This window comes from Actinia tenebrosa, unplaced genomic scaffold (genome assembly GCF_029948245.1).
Source record: "Actinia tenebrosa isolate PJP-AT-01 unplaced genomic scaffold, QUT_ActTen_1.0 PGA_scaffold16__25_contigs__length_10494907, whole genome shotgun sequence".
In the NCBI taxonomy this organism is placed as follows: Eukaryota; Metazoa; Cnidaria; class Anthozoa; order Actiniaria; family Actiniidae; genus Actinia; species Actinia tenebrosa.
In genome coordinates this window covers 8,305,782-8,322,117 of record NW_028292576.1, presented here as the reverse complement: position 1 = coordinate 8,322,117, position 16,336 = coordinate 8,305,782, and the positions used below count along the sequence as shown (strand labels likewise).

Below are 16,336 nucleotides of genomic sequence, written 5' to 3'. Positions count from 1 at the left end.
CTCATTCTATTCTTCCCATCCATTTTGTTTTGTCGTATCCATTAACTCATCCATCCTATTCCATCCCATTGCTTTTTTATTTCCATCAGCATTATGTTCAGTCTCATCACTGTTCATTGGCTTTTCATGGTAGCCTGCTTGTTCCACTGAATGACAGCAAAGAAAGGTATGATCTGACATCCTTTATCATCTCATATAATTGTAGCTACATTTCATGATATTTTTTTTACCATTTTGATTGCAGATTTCCACATTTGTTTCAAGCACAATATGGTCTACTGAGTTCCATTATGTTTCATCAGAGTGAAGCAGTCTATAACTCTGTGCAGGTTTTTGTTACATGTGTTAAAAGTATCCTTTAAAAAAATAGATGTATACTGAGACCAGAGAGAGACTGGAGGGCAAGGAACCTGTACCCTCCTGATTTAAAGGCCGCAGAGAGGGAGGGACTAAAGGGGCTTTAGCCCCCCCCCCCCCCCAACCCCCACATTTTTCAAATATCCATTTCTAACTATCCCCCCTCGTCCTCCACACACACACACACACACACACACACACTTTTAGTCTTTTGAATTAGAGCAGTTTTCGTATTACTGTGAAAAGCTCAGTGCAGTAAGCATGAGGTGCAGTGACCGTGATGCTTTCTAGAATTTTAATTGGCTGATTTTTTCACGCGCAATGTGATTGGTTTGGCATTGTCGTGACTTTGGTGTGTCCGTGTCCATGACGTGTTTATGCCGTGTTCCGGGTATTTCGTGCCAAGAATGTTTCACAGTCATACAAAAACGGCACTACAGTAGTTTCCATTATTTTCAAATCTAAGCCTTCCCTTTCAATTCATAACTCATGGAGGGATCCATGTTGCTTGATACATAAGCTGCCTACAACTATATAACTTATATTGGTAGAAGCTGCCAGACATAAGTTGTTTGATAATTAACCTCAAAACTATCAGACATGTTGTGGAGTCTTGGTCAGCATTGCAACAACAACAAAACTGCACAAGGCATTCAAGATGAGTCACTGAAACCTCAGTTGGACAGCGAGCTGGTTTGTGCACAGAAAATGGCCAGGTACAATTATAAAACTGCATTTTGAACTGTCATTTTGATTAGGTGTAATAATCAGCAACACCAAAATATCATCACCAATATTATCACCAGGGCTCATGCTTCTTTTGTGTTACAAAATTCAAGGACTTTTTAAGCACTTTTCAAGCACAAAAATTCGATTTTCAAGGACAAAGTTTTATGTATTAGAACGTGGTTTTCAACATTGTTTTATTGTTAAAGTGCAGCTAATTCAGCCGGGCCACAAGCTTAGATAAAAAACGATCATGACACGCAATCAACCACTAAACAAGCAACCAGAAACTCTTCTATCAATTTTAATCGTTATTTATTTTAAAAGGAAAGTTAGAAATAACATTAAGTTTGTACTAAATTCAAGGAGTATTCCAGGGGTTTTGGCATTTTCCCCTATTTTCAAGGGCTTTTCAAGTGCCCTTGAAAATGTGTTTTCAATTAAAGGACTTTTCAAGGATTTCAAGGAGTAGCACGAACCCTGTATCGCTTAACTGCAGCAGCAATCACCATCACCACCAGCAGCAACATCATCATCAGCAGTAAACAGCAACTGCATCATCACCCATCTTATCATCATCCATTTGCAGCAGCATAACAATCATAATCATCAACAAATGCAACAGCAACATCATCTTCACCATCAGACATCAGCAGCAGCATAGCCATCAATCTCAGCAGCAAACAGCAACAGTATTATCATCACAATCACCATGATCATAATATAACCATCATCATGATGTACTACCATCAACATTATCAAAGTCATTTGTTTTCTTGCAGATTGTACCAGGAAATAGCAACGCACAAAACTACACTTTCTAAGGTACGTACATACAATGATATTGTGATGGTAACATGGAACTTAAACACAGGGATGGGATAGCAGAAGTTTTAAGATTACAAATTAATTAAAGTTAAAAATTGACCAATACCCTCCCCCCCCCCCCCCCCCCCCTTCCCCCATCATAGATGTAAAATGTGTGCCCTACTCTAGGTCTATAGAGGTTTTGCACTCTCACATGACAGTAGCCATGTTAGATGGCAGGAACAATACGATCATTTTACATGAGAAATAATTCAATTCCCGAGAGCACAGGGATTTCATTTTTTCTGCCATCTAACCACAGGCAGTCCAAGCTGGATTATGGTGCTGGCACATTATGGTGCAAAACCTCTATTCACAAGAAAAAATTTGTGATGTCATTTTTTGTGTGGCCATTTTATTCTTTTATGACCCTGGCAATGGTCTCAACTCCCCAAAAAAGGAAAAATAAATGGACCTTTAGTATTATAATAATTGAGTTTTCATTTGTTTCATGTTTTAGTATGCACCATACATGATTACAGATTACATCCAACAAATACAGCAAGTCTCTCTTCAAGCACATGTCAAGGTGAGTACTTGAAAGGCCAATGTGGAGAAAAGTGTTCTGAAAGTGTTAAAAAGTGTATAAAGTGTTAAAATTAAAGAGCTGTCAGCTAATAACTAAACCTTTTTCATTTGGTTTAAGCTTTGTTTTACCATCCATATACCTAGCCTGGTTTCATGCTTGAAGATTAAATTGTTAATCAATAGAATTAAAATAAATATAATTATAACTTATTGCGATTTTGAGGCGACAATACAGGTTTATATTGGCGGCTAGTTGGGAGAAAATATATTCCGAAGCAACTACGGCCAATACGGAATATATTTTCTCCCAACGCCGCCAATATAAACCCGTATTGTCGGCTCAAAATCGCAATAAGTTTTGTATCGCGATCCTCCTATTCTTAAATCTTAAAATGAAGAAAAAAGCGATAAAAAAGCCTGATTCGTTTGAAATTCTCACTACCTAACAGTGGTGACCCTAGCAACGGTTTCTGGAAAATTGCCAAGCACATTTTTGAAGTTTTCGCAAAAAAGATTTTTCGTAAGTTTTACCTGTTTTGATTGTACTTTTAACACTAGAATTAACTTCATAACTCTACTTTGTAAAACAAATAGTTAATAAGAGAATTTATATGATTTTACAACTATTTTTGTCATGAAATAACTATTAAAAGTCGAGTTTTCTTCAAAAGTTTAGTTTGAATGAAAACAAATATTTGGCATTGTTTTTCACTCACCTGTAGCAGAAAGCGTAGGACACAGCATATCATGTTCTTATCCTTGTGTATTACAAGTCAGGAAATAAGTTATGAAGATCAAAGTAGTAAAAAAAGGATCATAAAACATGTAAAAAATAAATTTTCTGCCATCGATGTTGAGATTCCAATGTGAACCGTTGCATTCACAAACCAGACTGAGATACCAAAAAGTGCTGTTTTCGCCGTCAATCAAATCTCATGAGCCAATCACGCACAGTAATTTTGAGCCGACAATACGGGTCTATATTGGTGGCTCTCTCTCAATCAAACTTATAGGAGGGTCGCGATACTATTTAATATTGGCTTAATGTGTTTTTGCTATTTTCCAGCAAGCACTGGTACCTGGTGTTTACTGCCTCCTGGACATGTGTGGTGAACATGAAATGGCTCTTTTACATGCTGTGCTGGACAAAGGATCTCGGGAACTCTTTCATTCCCTCAACAATGATTATAACAAATTTCATAAATTCAAGGGAAAAGTATAGGTCAGACAATTGTTCTACATAAACATTATTAAACAGTGTATATATTAAATTATAGTTATTTTTTAAAAGAAGGATGTTGAAGGTTTTCCTGCATGTTGCATGCTGCAACTTGCATGGGTTGCTTACATGCAAGTATAACTTCACCCTTTTTTTTTTTTTTGAAATTTGACTGTATAATTATTTTTCATTGGTTCCAAGGGATTCAATGGTTTTGTTGAAAAAATAGTTGTCTGCTCATGAAAGCACTCAAATTGGGCAGCAGACACTTGGCCAAGATACTTATGGCCAAAAGATACTTATGGCCATCTTTACCGTTGGTATTTATGAATATTTAGACTGCACTGATTTGAGGCTAAACCTGAGCAAATGAGTCTGTAATCAATGAACACAGCACTACATGTATTGACAAAATTTGAGAAAGGTCTATTTGTCATAAGCTCCATGAGTTTATTTACCAGAGTCTTTCATTCGGCTTCAGAAAGACAAATTAGTATAAGTCATGTTTACAAAACTCTAGCTATAAATTAATATAATAATTTATTATTAAAATTTTAAGATGTTATCTAGTTTTTGAATTTACAATTTCTGTGATGTGTGCAAGGATGCATTCCATCATCTCTAAGGCATACAGGCCTGACTGCAAAACCTAAGAAAAGAAACTAAAAATAAGAAGAAATGATAATAAAAGAATGATGAAAAAAAGATTTATACACCGAATCGAAATATGGTGACTATTTTCAATAACTATTGTTCTGCACTGACTAGCGACTGACTTAAGCTTGTCATACATATGAAAAGGCTTTATGTTTACAGTTGAACCATGGCTAGTCCGTTGCTTGTCAGTGCAGAACAATAGTTATTCAAATTGGTCACCATATTTCGATTTGGTGTATACCAAGCAATATTATAGAATAACTCTGTACTAAAACAAAACATTAAATTACACGTCAAAATAAAAAATCGAACATAGGCTTTTGCATGTGGTATCACCTGGTTTTGATCTTCTCTTGACATTTCATCTATCGGTGTGCCATCAGGTGTGGTCACTTTGAATTCTATCTCTTCTTTCTCTTTATCTACTAAATCAAATATTAAATACTTTGCTAAGCAAATTGTTTGAATAATGACACACTACAGTAAAATTTTATCATCTAGAACTGTTGACATTGTATCATTTGTCATTAGTGCAATTTTCGACATTCTGATCAACTCAGACATTTCAATTGCTTGTTGTGAAATTGGCTTTTTAAGATAATTATTCCCTATTAGGTATGGGTATACACCTATTCAATAGACCCCTTGCACTGCGTCCCGAGAGGATTTGTTCTGGGGGACAAAGCAATGGATATTTTTTGCATAAGATGGGTCGTCGTCCCCCCACCCCACCCCCATGACCGATTTCCTCTCAGGACTCAGTGCAAGGGGTCTATAGGTAATAGGGCCAGTAACATAGTACTTAGTGAATATCAGTGAAAAAACCAGGGTGACATTAGTAGGAGGTGAGTGCTCACTGCTAAGCCACTTTACTTCTAATATTCTGTGTAGCTAACAGCTATATTTCCTCTAGCATTCCAGCTAATAATAATTAAAAGCTGCAAATTTCTAAAAATAATATTTTGCTTTTGAATGATCACCAATACCTACCTGGTTGTTTCTTTTCTTCTGTGTTTTTGTTCTGCATGGAAAGATAATTTAATTTTGTGACTTTGACAGCTTCTCTCAAAGGCAGTAGAAATTCTTTTTCAAACAGAGAGTAGTTCTTCCACAATGTCGTCTATAAGATACCAACAACTGATAGTTATTTTTCATAATCAAATACTCTAATGTAAATTTACTGTTAGTATATTTTCTATATTTTATAATACAAATGGCTACCTTTGTAGCCATTCTCTACATTAGACCCTCTCTATATAGTCCTTTGCTAGATAATAAGATTCTTAGTTTGTTTCATTTGTATCCATGGATATTCTTTTGTCTATTCACGCATGACAAAGGGATGAAACTCAAACCAATGAAGCAGTCAGTAATGAACCAATGACACATTGTCAGAAATGGACCAAGTTCACTTAGTAGTAATGTTTGGCCCATTTCATACCTTGTGTCATTCATCTTAAAATAAGATTCTTTGTTTGAGTTGTATACCGTTAAACAAAGAAATAATATACTAGGGAATCACACATGGTCTGAAAATTATGGGAAAACAGTTAAATTACCTTGTCATCATGGTCACTAAGCAGTATGTATCGAAGACAATTGAGAGCACCCATTACTCTAAAAAAGGTACACATAAAATAGTCTTAAAATTTGCTTAATGTTATGGAGTAAATAACATGTACTAAACTACAGTGACTTGTCAAAGAAGCAGGTTGCTTGCTTTCGTGATGTAAGGGGTTTTGATGCCAATGGATCCTATTCTCTATAATAAGTGATCCTGGGAATAATACATGGTCTGTAATTGAAAAACATTGCACCACGACATATATAATCTATAATATTGTTCTTGCCATCTACAGATAATCTTGCATGGCTTAAGGTGACTGCCTACTTTTGGAAATTGATTTAAGCTTTTCTTAAAACTTCGATTTTCCGAATTGAAATTTAATGCTGATTCCAAATCTGGAAAGAAAAATAGGGTGTCCCGAGCTTGTTTTTGAGATAATCAGCATTTAATGGGAGCCTACGCACGAGCTTTTGGAGTAAAAATTCTGCCACCGGAAGTGATTAGAAAAAAAATTAAGATTCATAAGATAATAGTTATTTGCAGACTATATGATTGCACGAACGAAGGCTAGTCAATCCTTCTACAATAATACATGGATATTTTCGACAAAAAGACAGAGAGATACATTGATTTGTCATATTTTGTAGCTTCGGTGCTCTTAAAAAATCTCATAAAGTCGAACAAAAATCCCTACAAAAATCTATTTTTTCACGTGTTCCTGATTTAAACTTTTCCTAAAATGTTGATATAACCTTGATTTTTAGGAGTTTTTTCGAATGAGCTATCAAAAAACATAGAGTCCCGTGCAAAATTTGAGGGTTTTGCCCTGTTGAAGCTCAAAACGCGTATGGCTCTTCAATAAAATCTTGTAAATCTTTCAGCGGTTTTTGAGCGCGCGCACATCGTGGGCTCAAATCGAACGTTCAAAAGTAGGCAGCCACCTTAAGTTGCTTAGGGAAGGGAAGTGTTAAGGGAAGTGTTCAGTATTAATATTTATTTATACCTTTCTGTTTCTGGTATGAGATCTCTCTCTCTTCCTACTCCTTTGGGTAGCTTGCACACTTGCAACAAGAGGCTTACCAGTTGCTTGCCTCTGAACCACATGTCATAATCTTGGGACTAAAAGATAACATAAAGATAAAATCAATATGGCAATTTTAACAACAAATTTGGACATTGTGTAGTTCCAGAAATCATCCATACCCACCCCACAGAGGAATTTGGAATTTCCGAAGAGTAGGGGGATGTCTTTAAAAAATTCCTCCGTGAGGGGGGTATGGATAATTTTTGGAACTACACATAATTTTTTCCATGAAAAAAAAATTTATTACTAATAAGAAATATTAATGATGATTAACAAGCAATTCTCAACATTCTGTGAACTCGGTACTGTAGATGTGTGCTGCTCGTTGGAATGCCACTGCCGCCCAGTCAAAAAAAAAAAAAAATGTGCCGACTGATTAGATTTGATTGACAGCAGCAAAAAAGCAATTTCACTGCAAGCCGTTGAAATGTAGTGACTTCTCAGAATATCAAGAATTGCAGTTACTAGACTTGGTGATTATGAAGTCTCCTAATATAATATATCAAGATATGCATTGAATATATATATGATTAAGGGTACAGTGCACAGCCTTTTAAAATGCTCTTTGCTTGCTTAGTTATCTCCCTTTGCAGAGGTTTGCTGTGTAGTTGATGTGATATCTATTTACTGCAAAATTCAAACTTACATATAGATTCTTATGGACTTCTTCTTTGATGTTATGTATTAACAATCCAGCCACCCCCGCATGAGTACAATCAAGAAGTAAATACCTAATAACAAATAATATCCTAATATTAAATATTCATCATGATAAATAAATAATTTTTATCAATTGGCAGCTTAGAATGAGCTACAGTTAATTACCTCTGAGTGTTTTCATTGTTATGCACAGATTGAGAACAAATCGTTATTATTAGTCTAATATATATTGCACTGGTTAAATGCCTTCACTCAAAGAGTACATCAATTTGTCATTAATGTAAAAATTTTGATTGACAGTTAATAGTGTAGTCTAATCGTGATTAAGTTGAGACTTTTGTCAAGTAATAAACTGGTAGCGATGAATATAGAGCTAATTATCATGCTCATTACAGGTCCCATATTTCAAAAACGATCTTAAACAATGATGTTACTGTACCTTGATATCATGTAACACCCTCTTGTATCTAGTTTAGATATTAGCTGCTGGAATATCCTCATAGCCCTCTGTCTCTGGAAAAAAAGAATTTCAAAACGTAAATCATAAATCAGGTCTCAAAACTTTGTCTTTGAAAATCCTGTAGATTCTAATCATCCTGCAATAACTTGCTCCCAACCTCTCCTTTATTCTCCCTCTCTTCCTTCCTCTTCCCTTCCCTTCCTTCCTTCCTTCCATCCTCAGCTTACACGCAGTGCCTATGTACATATCATTCTCAAAAAAGTACAAACAAAAGGCTACAGATTTGAAATAGAAAAGCAGTCGTGAAAGTGAAGTTAATAAAACAGGATATTACTACGGATCTCACCGAACTGTGGCGACATGTTAAAAATTTGTCTCGCTACCACACCCTAATTCGTCTACTGACACACTTACTTTTGTTACAGTAGTGCGTTCGAGCGTAAAATTGTATAAATTTTATACATATGGAGATGAATAAATTTGGCCGGAAAAGCGCTTTCAGATGAGTTTCGCTCACTAATAATTGATGAAATCGTCGAAAACGCTGGAAATTTACCACTCTGGTTTCTCTCCAGGAAAATCAACACATCTCTCTTGTACTTTGATTTTAAATTCAAGTCCCTCCATCTTTCATGTATTACAGTGAATACCTTACTGGCAATGTGCTAGATCTGAGACAGTGGCAAAAGTAGGCATGTCAGTAGACAACTTTGGGCATGATAGCGAGACAAATTATTGGCGTGTCGCCACAGTTTGGTGAGATCCGTAGTAATATGTGGAATATAATGCGATCTAATTTGTTTATAATTCCATCTACAGTAGATTGCTTATACTTACAAGTATTTTTGATGTACAATATATCATTACATTGATTAATCTCTGTGGGGGAAAACATGATTAATTCAATAATGGCAAAATGTGAATTTATACTTTAGGGAGTAGGGTAGGGTGGGGTCTTGGGATATTTATCTCGTACCAGATTGAGTAGCCCTCTAAGTGCAGGTTAGTAGAGAAACAATGAAACAACTCTACTCACATATAATGCCAAGTCCAGGAATCTAACAATCTCACCACTACTTCACCCGTGCTTCACCATAATATATTCCCATAATATCATATGATGTTTGCATGATGGCGTCATTTGACTCCTAACAAGAATGCCTTGCACACTTTCTTTTGTTCAGTTAATTGTCACCAATTGTCTTACTTTTCTCATGAAGAAATACAAACTAAAGAAAGAAAATTTGCAACTTAGCATCTTGGTATTGGGAAACAAACAATGCCATCATGCAGATGTCATATTCTTCTACACACTTTACGAAGTTTTTGGCTTATTTTTTGCATTGCGCTGAAGTATGGACATAAATCCATGAAAAAAGTATTTAACTACTCCAATAGCAGTTAGGGATTGACAAAAATTTGAAGATTTTTTTCCACCCTCTGAGCCAGTCCAAGTACCTTAAATATGTCCAGTAATCCAGGGGAAGTCAGTAGGTTATGTTCAACAGTTCCCTCTGCTATGTATCGTATTAATGAATCAAGGAGTTCCTGTATGTGTAAAAGAACAAGTTAAGTTTATACATATATATAAGTCTCATCATTTCCATCATATTGATCATTTATTAAAATAAAACAAAAAACAAACAAAAAACAATCAACACTGTATTACCAGTCCTTTGTAAATGACTTGATTTTCAGTTCTGGAAATTAATATCAAATGATGGCATGATTCAGAATTAATAGTATATAACATAATATAAGTGATCTTAATTTTAATAACAAATGCTTATCACAGAAATTATCCATACCCCCTCCCTCCATGCAGGAATATTTTTTTCTAGACCCCCTACAACCTTGGAAATTCAAAATTCCTCTCTGGGGGAGGGGGGAGGGGGGATGGAAATTTCTGGAATAAATTAATACACATTATTATCATACCATGTCTAGGTAATTAAGTTCACAAACCTTTCTAAAAGACATGCTATGTACACCATGTTTATTTTTAATAAATATTTTATGCTGTAGAGGAAAAAAAACAGTGGTAAGGCCATGATGATGATGATTATGTACACGTATGGATCCCAAAGAACCATATCTGCATAGAAAAACTCATAATGTTGCTGATGACAATTTAACACCTATGTTTCAACTTGCAAATGGAAGTAATAATAAATTAGTTATTTTTATATGAAGTCAGTCTAGACAGGGGAAAACTGTGCCCTCAGACTGGACCTCTGCCGCCCTTGGTCAGAATATTAAAGACCTTGGGCACAAGTTTTCCCTATCCGTATCTCTTGGTTGGTAAATAATATATATAATAGATGTACCTCTAACCTAAATACTTGTGGAATATGAGCCACGTTTTCTGCCAGTACTAAGTATCCATAACAACCGAGTCCAAGGAGAGACAGAAGCTCTGAATCAGTCAAAAGAAAAAAAGCACTTGCTCGTAAAATATATTGCAAAACTCTAACAATATAAAACTCCTACTTCTCATCATTTCATAATTTCCGTTCCAAATCCCTGTTCCACACTTTCATTTATCTTATCATTAATTCCCATTTACTTATTAATCCTTCCCCCCTTTTTTCATTCTATCCTGTTTCCAGTGTTTATTTCCTTTCATTTTTATATACGATTCCCATCCCACGTTACAGCCCTTTCCCATCTTTTCACCTCTCTTTAATTTTTTTTCCTAGCTCGTCATTCTTTCCGTTTTCTTACTTCCTGTTTTTCTGTCTCTTCCCTTTTATTTCCATTCCTATACCCATGATATTAACAACCCTTTCCACACATTTTTTGCTCATTCTCATTTTTCATATTTTTTACCTAGCTCCTAATCCTTCATTCTATTTGTATCTCTTCTCCCTGCTTTTCTTTTTTTTCTTTTTCTTTTTTCTATTTTCATTGCGATCCCTCTTATCGGTCCTTTCAATACGATAACCATTCTTACTGTCTCTTCCTTTTATCTTAAAGACCCATTGCCACTTACCGTGATGCATCACAATTTGTTTACATTTTGAATCGTGTCACCACTGAAAAAACAATTCCAACCTTTTGAATAAACTCTTAGATAGTCCCTAAGGCCATAAAATAATGTAAAAGAATCATTTTTGTGCCTTAGTGCTATGTCGGAAAAGGATTTAATATGAAGTTATTATTCAATATATGAATCATTGAATTTCATGGACCACGAAATTCATAGATGTGACCGCGGTGCATCACGGTAAGTGGCAATGGGTCTTTAATATAATTTCAATTTCTCAACCAAATTATTTTCCAATAATCCACATTTGACCATCATGCTTGACTACATCTTCACCAACCTTTTTCATCGTCATCTTCATTCTCATTTCCTTGCTCATCTGCACAAACATCATTTGGTTTTACAGTAGGTGTTTGTTTCTTAGTGTAGCATTCTAAATTCACAGAAGCATACTCTAACAGGTAAACTTGGCTCTGTAAATCTTGTAACAAGCTCTGCAATACAGATCATCAATAAAATTCATTAAATTTCCTCCTTCTTCAAAGGAATGTTAGCCTGGACGCCCCCATTTTGATCACTCAGAAGTTGTTTCAGGGTATCAATAAAATGTATAGGTCTTGTCCTTACCAATATCCTTTGTGCCTGATCTCTGTACGATTCTGTTGATGTTAATTCATAATCTTCTTTGTTGTCCACTGAGTCAGAACTTTTAGCCATGCTAAGGTTTTCAAATGCTAGTGTCTCTAGCATTCTAGTTAAACTAAAATATTCCAAGAAAATCAAAATTAAAACTCCTAATTAAATTTAACCTGAATTCATATCATGCTTGCTCCTCACATCACAGCTGTAATCATATTATTTTAATAGAGGTTTTGCACCATCATGTGACGGCAGCCGTGTTAGATGGCATGAACAATACAATCGATTTACATGAGAAAGAATTTAATTCCCGAGAGCAAAGGGATTTTATTGTTCTGCCATCTAACCACAGGCAGTCCAAGCTGGGTTATGGCACCGGCACATGATGGTGCAAAACCTCTATAATATTTTCCCCTCTGACAAGGAATTGGTCCCATTCTTCTCCCATTTCTCCCTTAAGGAATTAAAAATGTAAGTTAATTTTAAATGCCATTACCATTTCTCCAGCTCCCAGTTTTGTGCTTTCAACTCTGGATCATCTTTATTATTTGGCTAAAATTGAGATATTGAATATTAAATAATTATTAACCTAAAACAATTAATAGACTATAACAAATATTTTTTTATACTCTGATAATGGTTGCACATAGTGCATGCGAATTAAGGTTTCTAGACTTGTGGTTTTAGAATGATATGTATCAATGAAATATGATACTACTGTGTGTGTGCAAACTTTTTTTAGTTGTTAGGTACGAACATGTATGCTGGGTAGCTATACACCTATTTCAAAAACCATTGTCAGTTTGAGATCTGAAATGATGAGTGAATCTGAAACTAAAACTAAAAGTTTGCTTTTATGCTTTCTGGCTAAAATGAATGACATTTCTATTTCAAAGGCCATGCCTTATATTCCTATCTAAAAGGGAACTATGTTGTCTGGCAGGGAATATATTATTACAAATTACAGCGCGCTACTTGGCCTTTAGATTTTAGACCTCCGACCAACAATGTTTTTTGAAATAGGACATTCAATAGTATACAAGATGATACAGAGGTCTGCAAGTTAAATACAACATACCTTGCATGCTCCAGTCTTTGCATCATTAACAAGACATCCTAGGAGCATGAGAACTCTGTCTAGAGTTGATGATAAGTCAGTTTTGTTTTCTCTCATACTTGATTCACTCTGTTCATTGACAGGTGAATGTATCATAGCTATGTGATGTAGAATCCTTGGAATAGCCATCTTGAAGAACTTTGACTTTCTTCCTTTCATTCTCTGAAAAACTTAGAAGAATAATGAAGATCAATGAAAAATTAAGAATATTGTGAACTAGGTTTTCTCATTTTCTCCCTCCGCTACCTAAAGGAGATGGTAGAAAATCTAGTCGCCAGTCTTTAGATTACCTATTTTTAAAGTAAAGTATCTACTGTATATTTAATGTTGGTCTACTAGTTCCTTCAGTTGAAATTCAACTGCTATCAATGGAAGCCGGAGGTGCGCACTTTACCCCCTCTCTCCATCAGTGCTCTGTTTTAAGAGTATTCAAAGCTGAAGCTACACGGATTAGAGAGAAGTCGAAACAGATGTGGAGATCCTAAGGATCGAACAATGGACCTCGAGCTCTGAAGGTCACGCACTAACCAACTCAGCTACGCCTGCTCCTGCGCCTGCTCCTTAGGTAGGGGAGGGGATGGGGAGGGGGGAAATGAGAAGAAAAAAAACAGCTAAAAGCCCAAACAGCCCAAGAAGAAGTTAAAAAGCATCAAGAACAACATGAGATCAAGGTACTGCAGTAAGTCAATTTTTTAATTTTATGATTTTTTCCGCATAAGACAGCACAGATACATTGCTTGGGCTGCCTGTGGCTGCACCTGATACAAATAATTCATCCAGAACATACCTTTTTGTAATGGAGCCAGTAAAGTTAAAAATACTTCTGAATTTAAATTGGAGTCCATTTGTTCAACAATTCCCAAACACACCTCCTTAGGGCTACAGTTCTGGAAAATAAAATCCATACACATTCTATTAATAGTTAACAATTATTTCTTAAAGGCAAAGTTGGTGAGAAGTACAATTTTAGATGTGAATATAAAAAACTTTAAAAAAATCTTACATTTTACATCCATCACTCCCCATACAATGCTCTTCACTGAGGTTCCTTCCACGCACTACCACTACATTCTATATTTATAATGTTACGACACTGACAACTCGTGTGCTTTTTACGGAGGGAGGAAACCAGAGAATCTGGAAAAAACCCGCTTGTGGCAAAGGAGAGAACAACACATCAAACAAACTCAACATATGTGCGGGGCCCGAACCAGGACCACAGTGGTGAGAGGCAAACGGTAAACCACTGTGCCACAGATTCCACACGCTGTGATTAGTTAATTGAGTGACCATTGATTATAAGATTACATTCACCAAATATTTATCGAGCCCCTTGAAGACTCTTGGTAAATATTTGCCAACAATGACTTCGCCTATGGCAAATATTGTTAGCCTGCATATCAGCAGGAGAAATTATACAACTCGAAGACTCTCAGTAAATTTTCACCAATAATCACTTCGCCTTTGGCAAATATTGTTAGCCTACATTCAGCTGGAGAAATTGTACTGCTCGAAGACTCTCAGTAAATTTTTTACCAATTATCACTTTGCCTTTGGCGAATAATTTTTAAATATTTACTGAGCTGCAAGTCTTCAAGCAGTGAGGCAAATATTCAGTGAATAATAATTGTCTTAGACATACCATTATACAGGTGATTATTTAAAAGAAAATGGGCAACATTGGTTTATTAATAATTCACCTTTTTGGCGCTAGCCATCCTGGGGTATAAATTGTTTTAGATTGTGTTACGGTCACCAAATAGTTCATTCATCAATAGGACATTGTTCTCAAATTTCCGTACAAATGTACTGACTCTAAACGAACTATTTACTTGGTTAATGTTTAGTTAGTTCTCTAAATACAAGTAAATAATCATTTTTCTAGCTTGATTGAAGCTTTTCTAACTGCTGTCAAGATAGCTAACTAAAGAAATCTACCTAAATTTTCTCTTTAAAGTCAGTGAATTTGTATGGGAATCCAAGAACGATGTCCGTACTTTTTGGTGACCGTAACACAATCCAAGCTAGCGCTGAAAAGGTGAATTGTAACCTTTATATTGATTTTGTATTTTGAAAGTGGCACAAATCAACAAACAGTGCACGCTCAATCCTGTAGCACGTATCCACCTGTAGGCGATTACTAAGAAATAGCACATACTTCTTGACCAATCATCTTGCACAATTTTTCATACTTAGCTGGGTAATGATACTAATGTGCAATATATATCTGCAATAAAGTTTTAATAATTTGATCTATTAACCCACCTCTGCTATAGCCTCTAGTAAATCACTGTAGTAATCATTTGCTACTTGGAAGTCTTCTTGTTGAACAAGTACGCCAATCAATTCCCATCCAATGAACTCTAATATGTCCTAGCATATGATACAGTACAAATATTTGCAAGTTAATAAAATTGTCAGTGGTATTTTTACAAGAGTTAGTTTACCTATTCAGTTTCACTGTGATCAGGGTATTGAAAGGTAATTAATTGCCACAGCTGGGAAACAGATAAAATACAATGTGGGTCTAAGGAAACTAGAAAGAATCTTACATGATTCCGGATATTAGCATCAGAAGTGACTTGGTCATTGCCGTATTCAATGTCTGGGATGTAGGGTTTTGCTTTAAAATTTTTCTAATATTTATTTTCAATTTGATTTTTCCTTCTGTTTTTTAATTTTTTGCAGAACATGGGATTTCAGGAAAAATCATGCATTATTTGGGTTCCGGAACTCCTTCCAGACCCTGTGAGATTGCCTTGAGTATTGTTTCTTTAATTTATTAACCAAATAAGTTTAGCTAAGAGATGCTTAAATATGAGGCTCAAACAAAAACAATTATCCATATAAGATAAAGTCACATGACCTCTTAAAAATGGGAATTTAATATTACATTATTATTTATTTAATATTATGTTGGGGGGGGGGGGGGTGTGTGGCTGTGATCATGAAAAACAATAGATATTTTGATTACTGTTTAAACTTTAATTTTTAAGAACTCAAGGGGCTGGGGGGCTAGTGATTAAGTCCATCCCCCCACCTCCCCACCCCTACCCTACCCCACACACACCCCATGCATCTGTACAAGTCTGTACTAGCTAGTAATTTCTGTCATCAAATTGGTTCATGTCTCGTACTGCAACTTGGCATTTTTCTAGTATTTGTCTCACTCTAACCAGCAACTACTTCAATGTAAGATTACTTTTAGCGTCTGCTTACTTTGTTTTCCTGTTCCAACAAGACGGCTGTCAAGGTCTTTAAAATGTTTCTGACCTCCAAACACCTTTGAACAGCAATCACGACATGGCAGCCTTCATTATTGTCTTCTCTCTGTGTCGAGCCGAAACCAATTAGTTTACTACCTTAGGAAATTATTCAAAAGTAAAATGCCTAAAATACTTACGAAATTTGCGAATGAACGGCGTAAATCTTTAATTACTTGGTTTTCCATGACTTCCTCCATCTCGTC

At 35.6% G+C, this 16,336-nt stretch overlaps 2 protein-coding genes across 3 annotated transcripts in view; one reads left to right on the top strand and one right to left on the bottom strand.

Annotated features, from left to right (window-relative positions):
- LOC116289892 (unhealthy ribosome biogenesis protein 2 homolog) overlaps window positions 1-5,312 on the top strand; it is a 27,051-nt gene extending 21,739 nt beyond the window's left edge. The window contains exons 28-33 of the mRNA XM_089031230.1: window positions 90-166; window positions 245-351; window positions 956-1,073; window positions 1,866-1,908; window positions 2,411-2,479; window positions 3,545-5,312. Coding sequence (XP_088887356.1) covers window positions 90-166; window positions 245-351; window positions 956-1,073; window positions 1,866-1,908; window positions 2,411-2,479; window positions 3,545-3,700 — 570 coding nt within the window. The 3' untranslated portion in view covers window positions 3,701-5,312. The remainder of the gene's footprint in view (window positions 1-89; window positions 167-244; window positions 352-955; window positions 1,074-1,865; window positions 1,909-2,410; window positions 2,480-3,544) is intronic.
- On the bottom strand, window positions 4,260-16,336 carry LOC148910717 (glomulin-like). 2 transcript variants are annotated; one of them, XM_089031231.1, is made up of 20 exons: window positions 16,271-16,336; window positions 16,087-16,197; window positions 15,133-15,240; window positions 13,655-13,754; window positions 12,829-13,037; window positions 12,247-12,302; window positions 11,739-11,871; window positions 11,452-11,605; window positions 10,460-10,541; window positions 10,091-10,144; window positions 9,795-9,825; window positions 9,584-9,673; window positions 8,963-9,004; window positions 8,105-8,178; window positions 7,652-7,736; window positions 6,925-7,040; window positions 5,914-5,971; window positions 5,345-5,474; window positions 4,691-4,779; window positions 4,260-4,346 (listed from the first exon to the last, which is right to left on the bottom strand). In XM_089031231.1, the coding sequence occupies exons 1-20, from the start codon at window positions 16,328-16,330 to the stop codon at window positions 4,260-4,262; spliced, it is 1,869 nt and encodes a 622-aa protein (XP_088887357.1). In that variant the 5' UTR covers window positions 16,331-16,336. The 2 variants fall into 2 exon arrangements, with proteins under 2 accessions (XP_088887357.1, XP_088887358.1); XM_089031232.1 differs by having other exon boundaries at window positions 4,691-4,776.

What these genes read in the sequence shown, in the direction of transcription:
- LOC148910717 (XM_089031231.1), bottom strand. Translation starts at nt 16,330, where the DNA reads ATGGAGGAAGTCATGGAAAACCAAGTAATTAAAGATTTACGCCGTTCA. An exon ending in CAAAGACTGGAGCATGCAAG is followed by an intron (nt 12,303 to 12,828) that starts GTATGTTGTATT and finishes TCTCAATTTTAG; the next exon opens with CCAAATAATAAAGATGATCC. An exon ending in AAGTCATTTACAAAGGACTG is followed by an intron (nt 9,674 to 9,794) that starts GTAATACAGTGT and finishes TTACACATACAG; the next exon opens with GAACTCCTTGATTCATTAAT.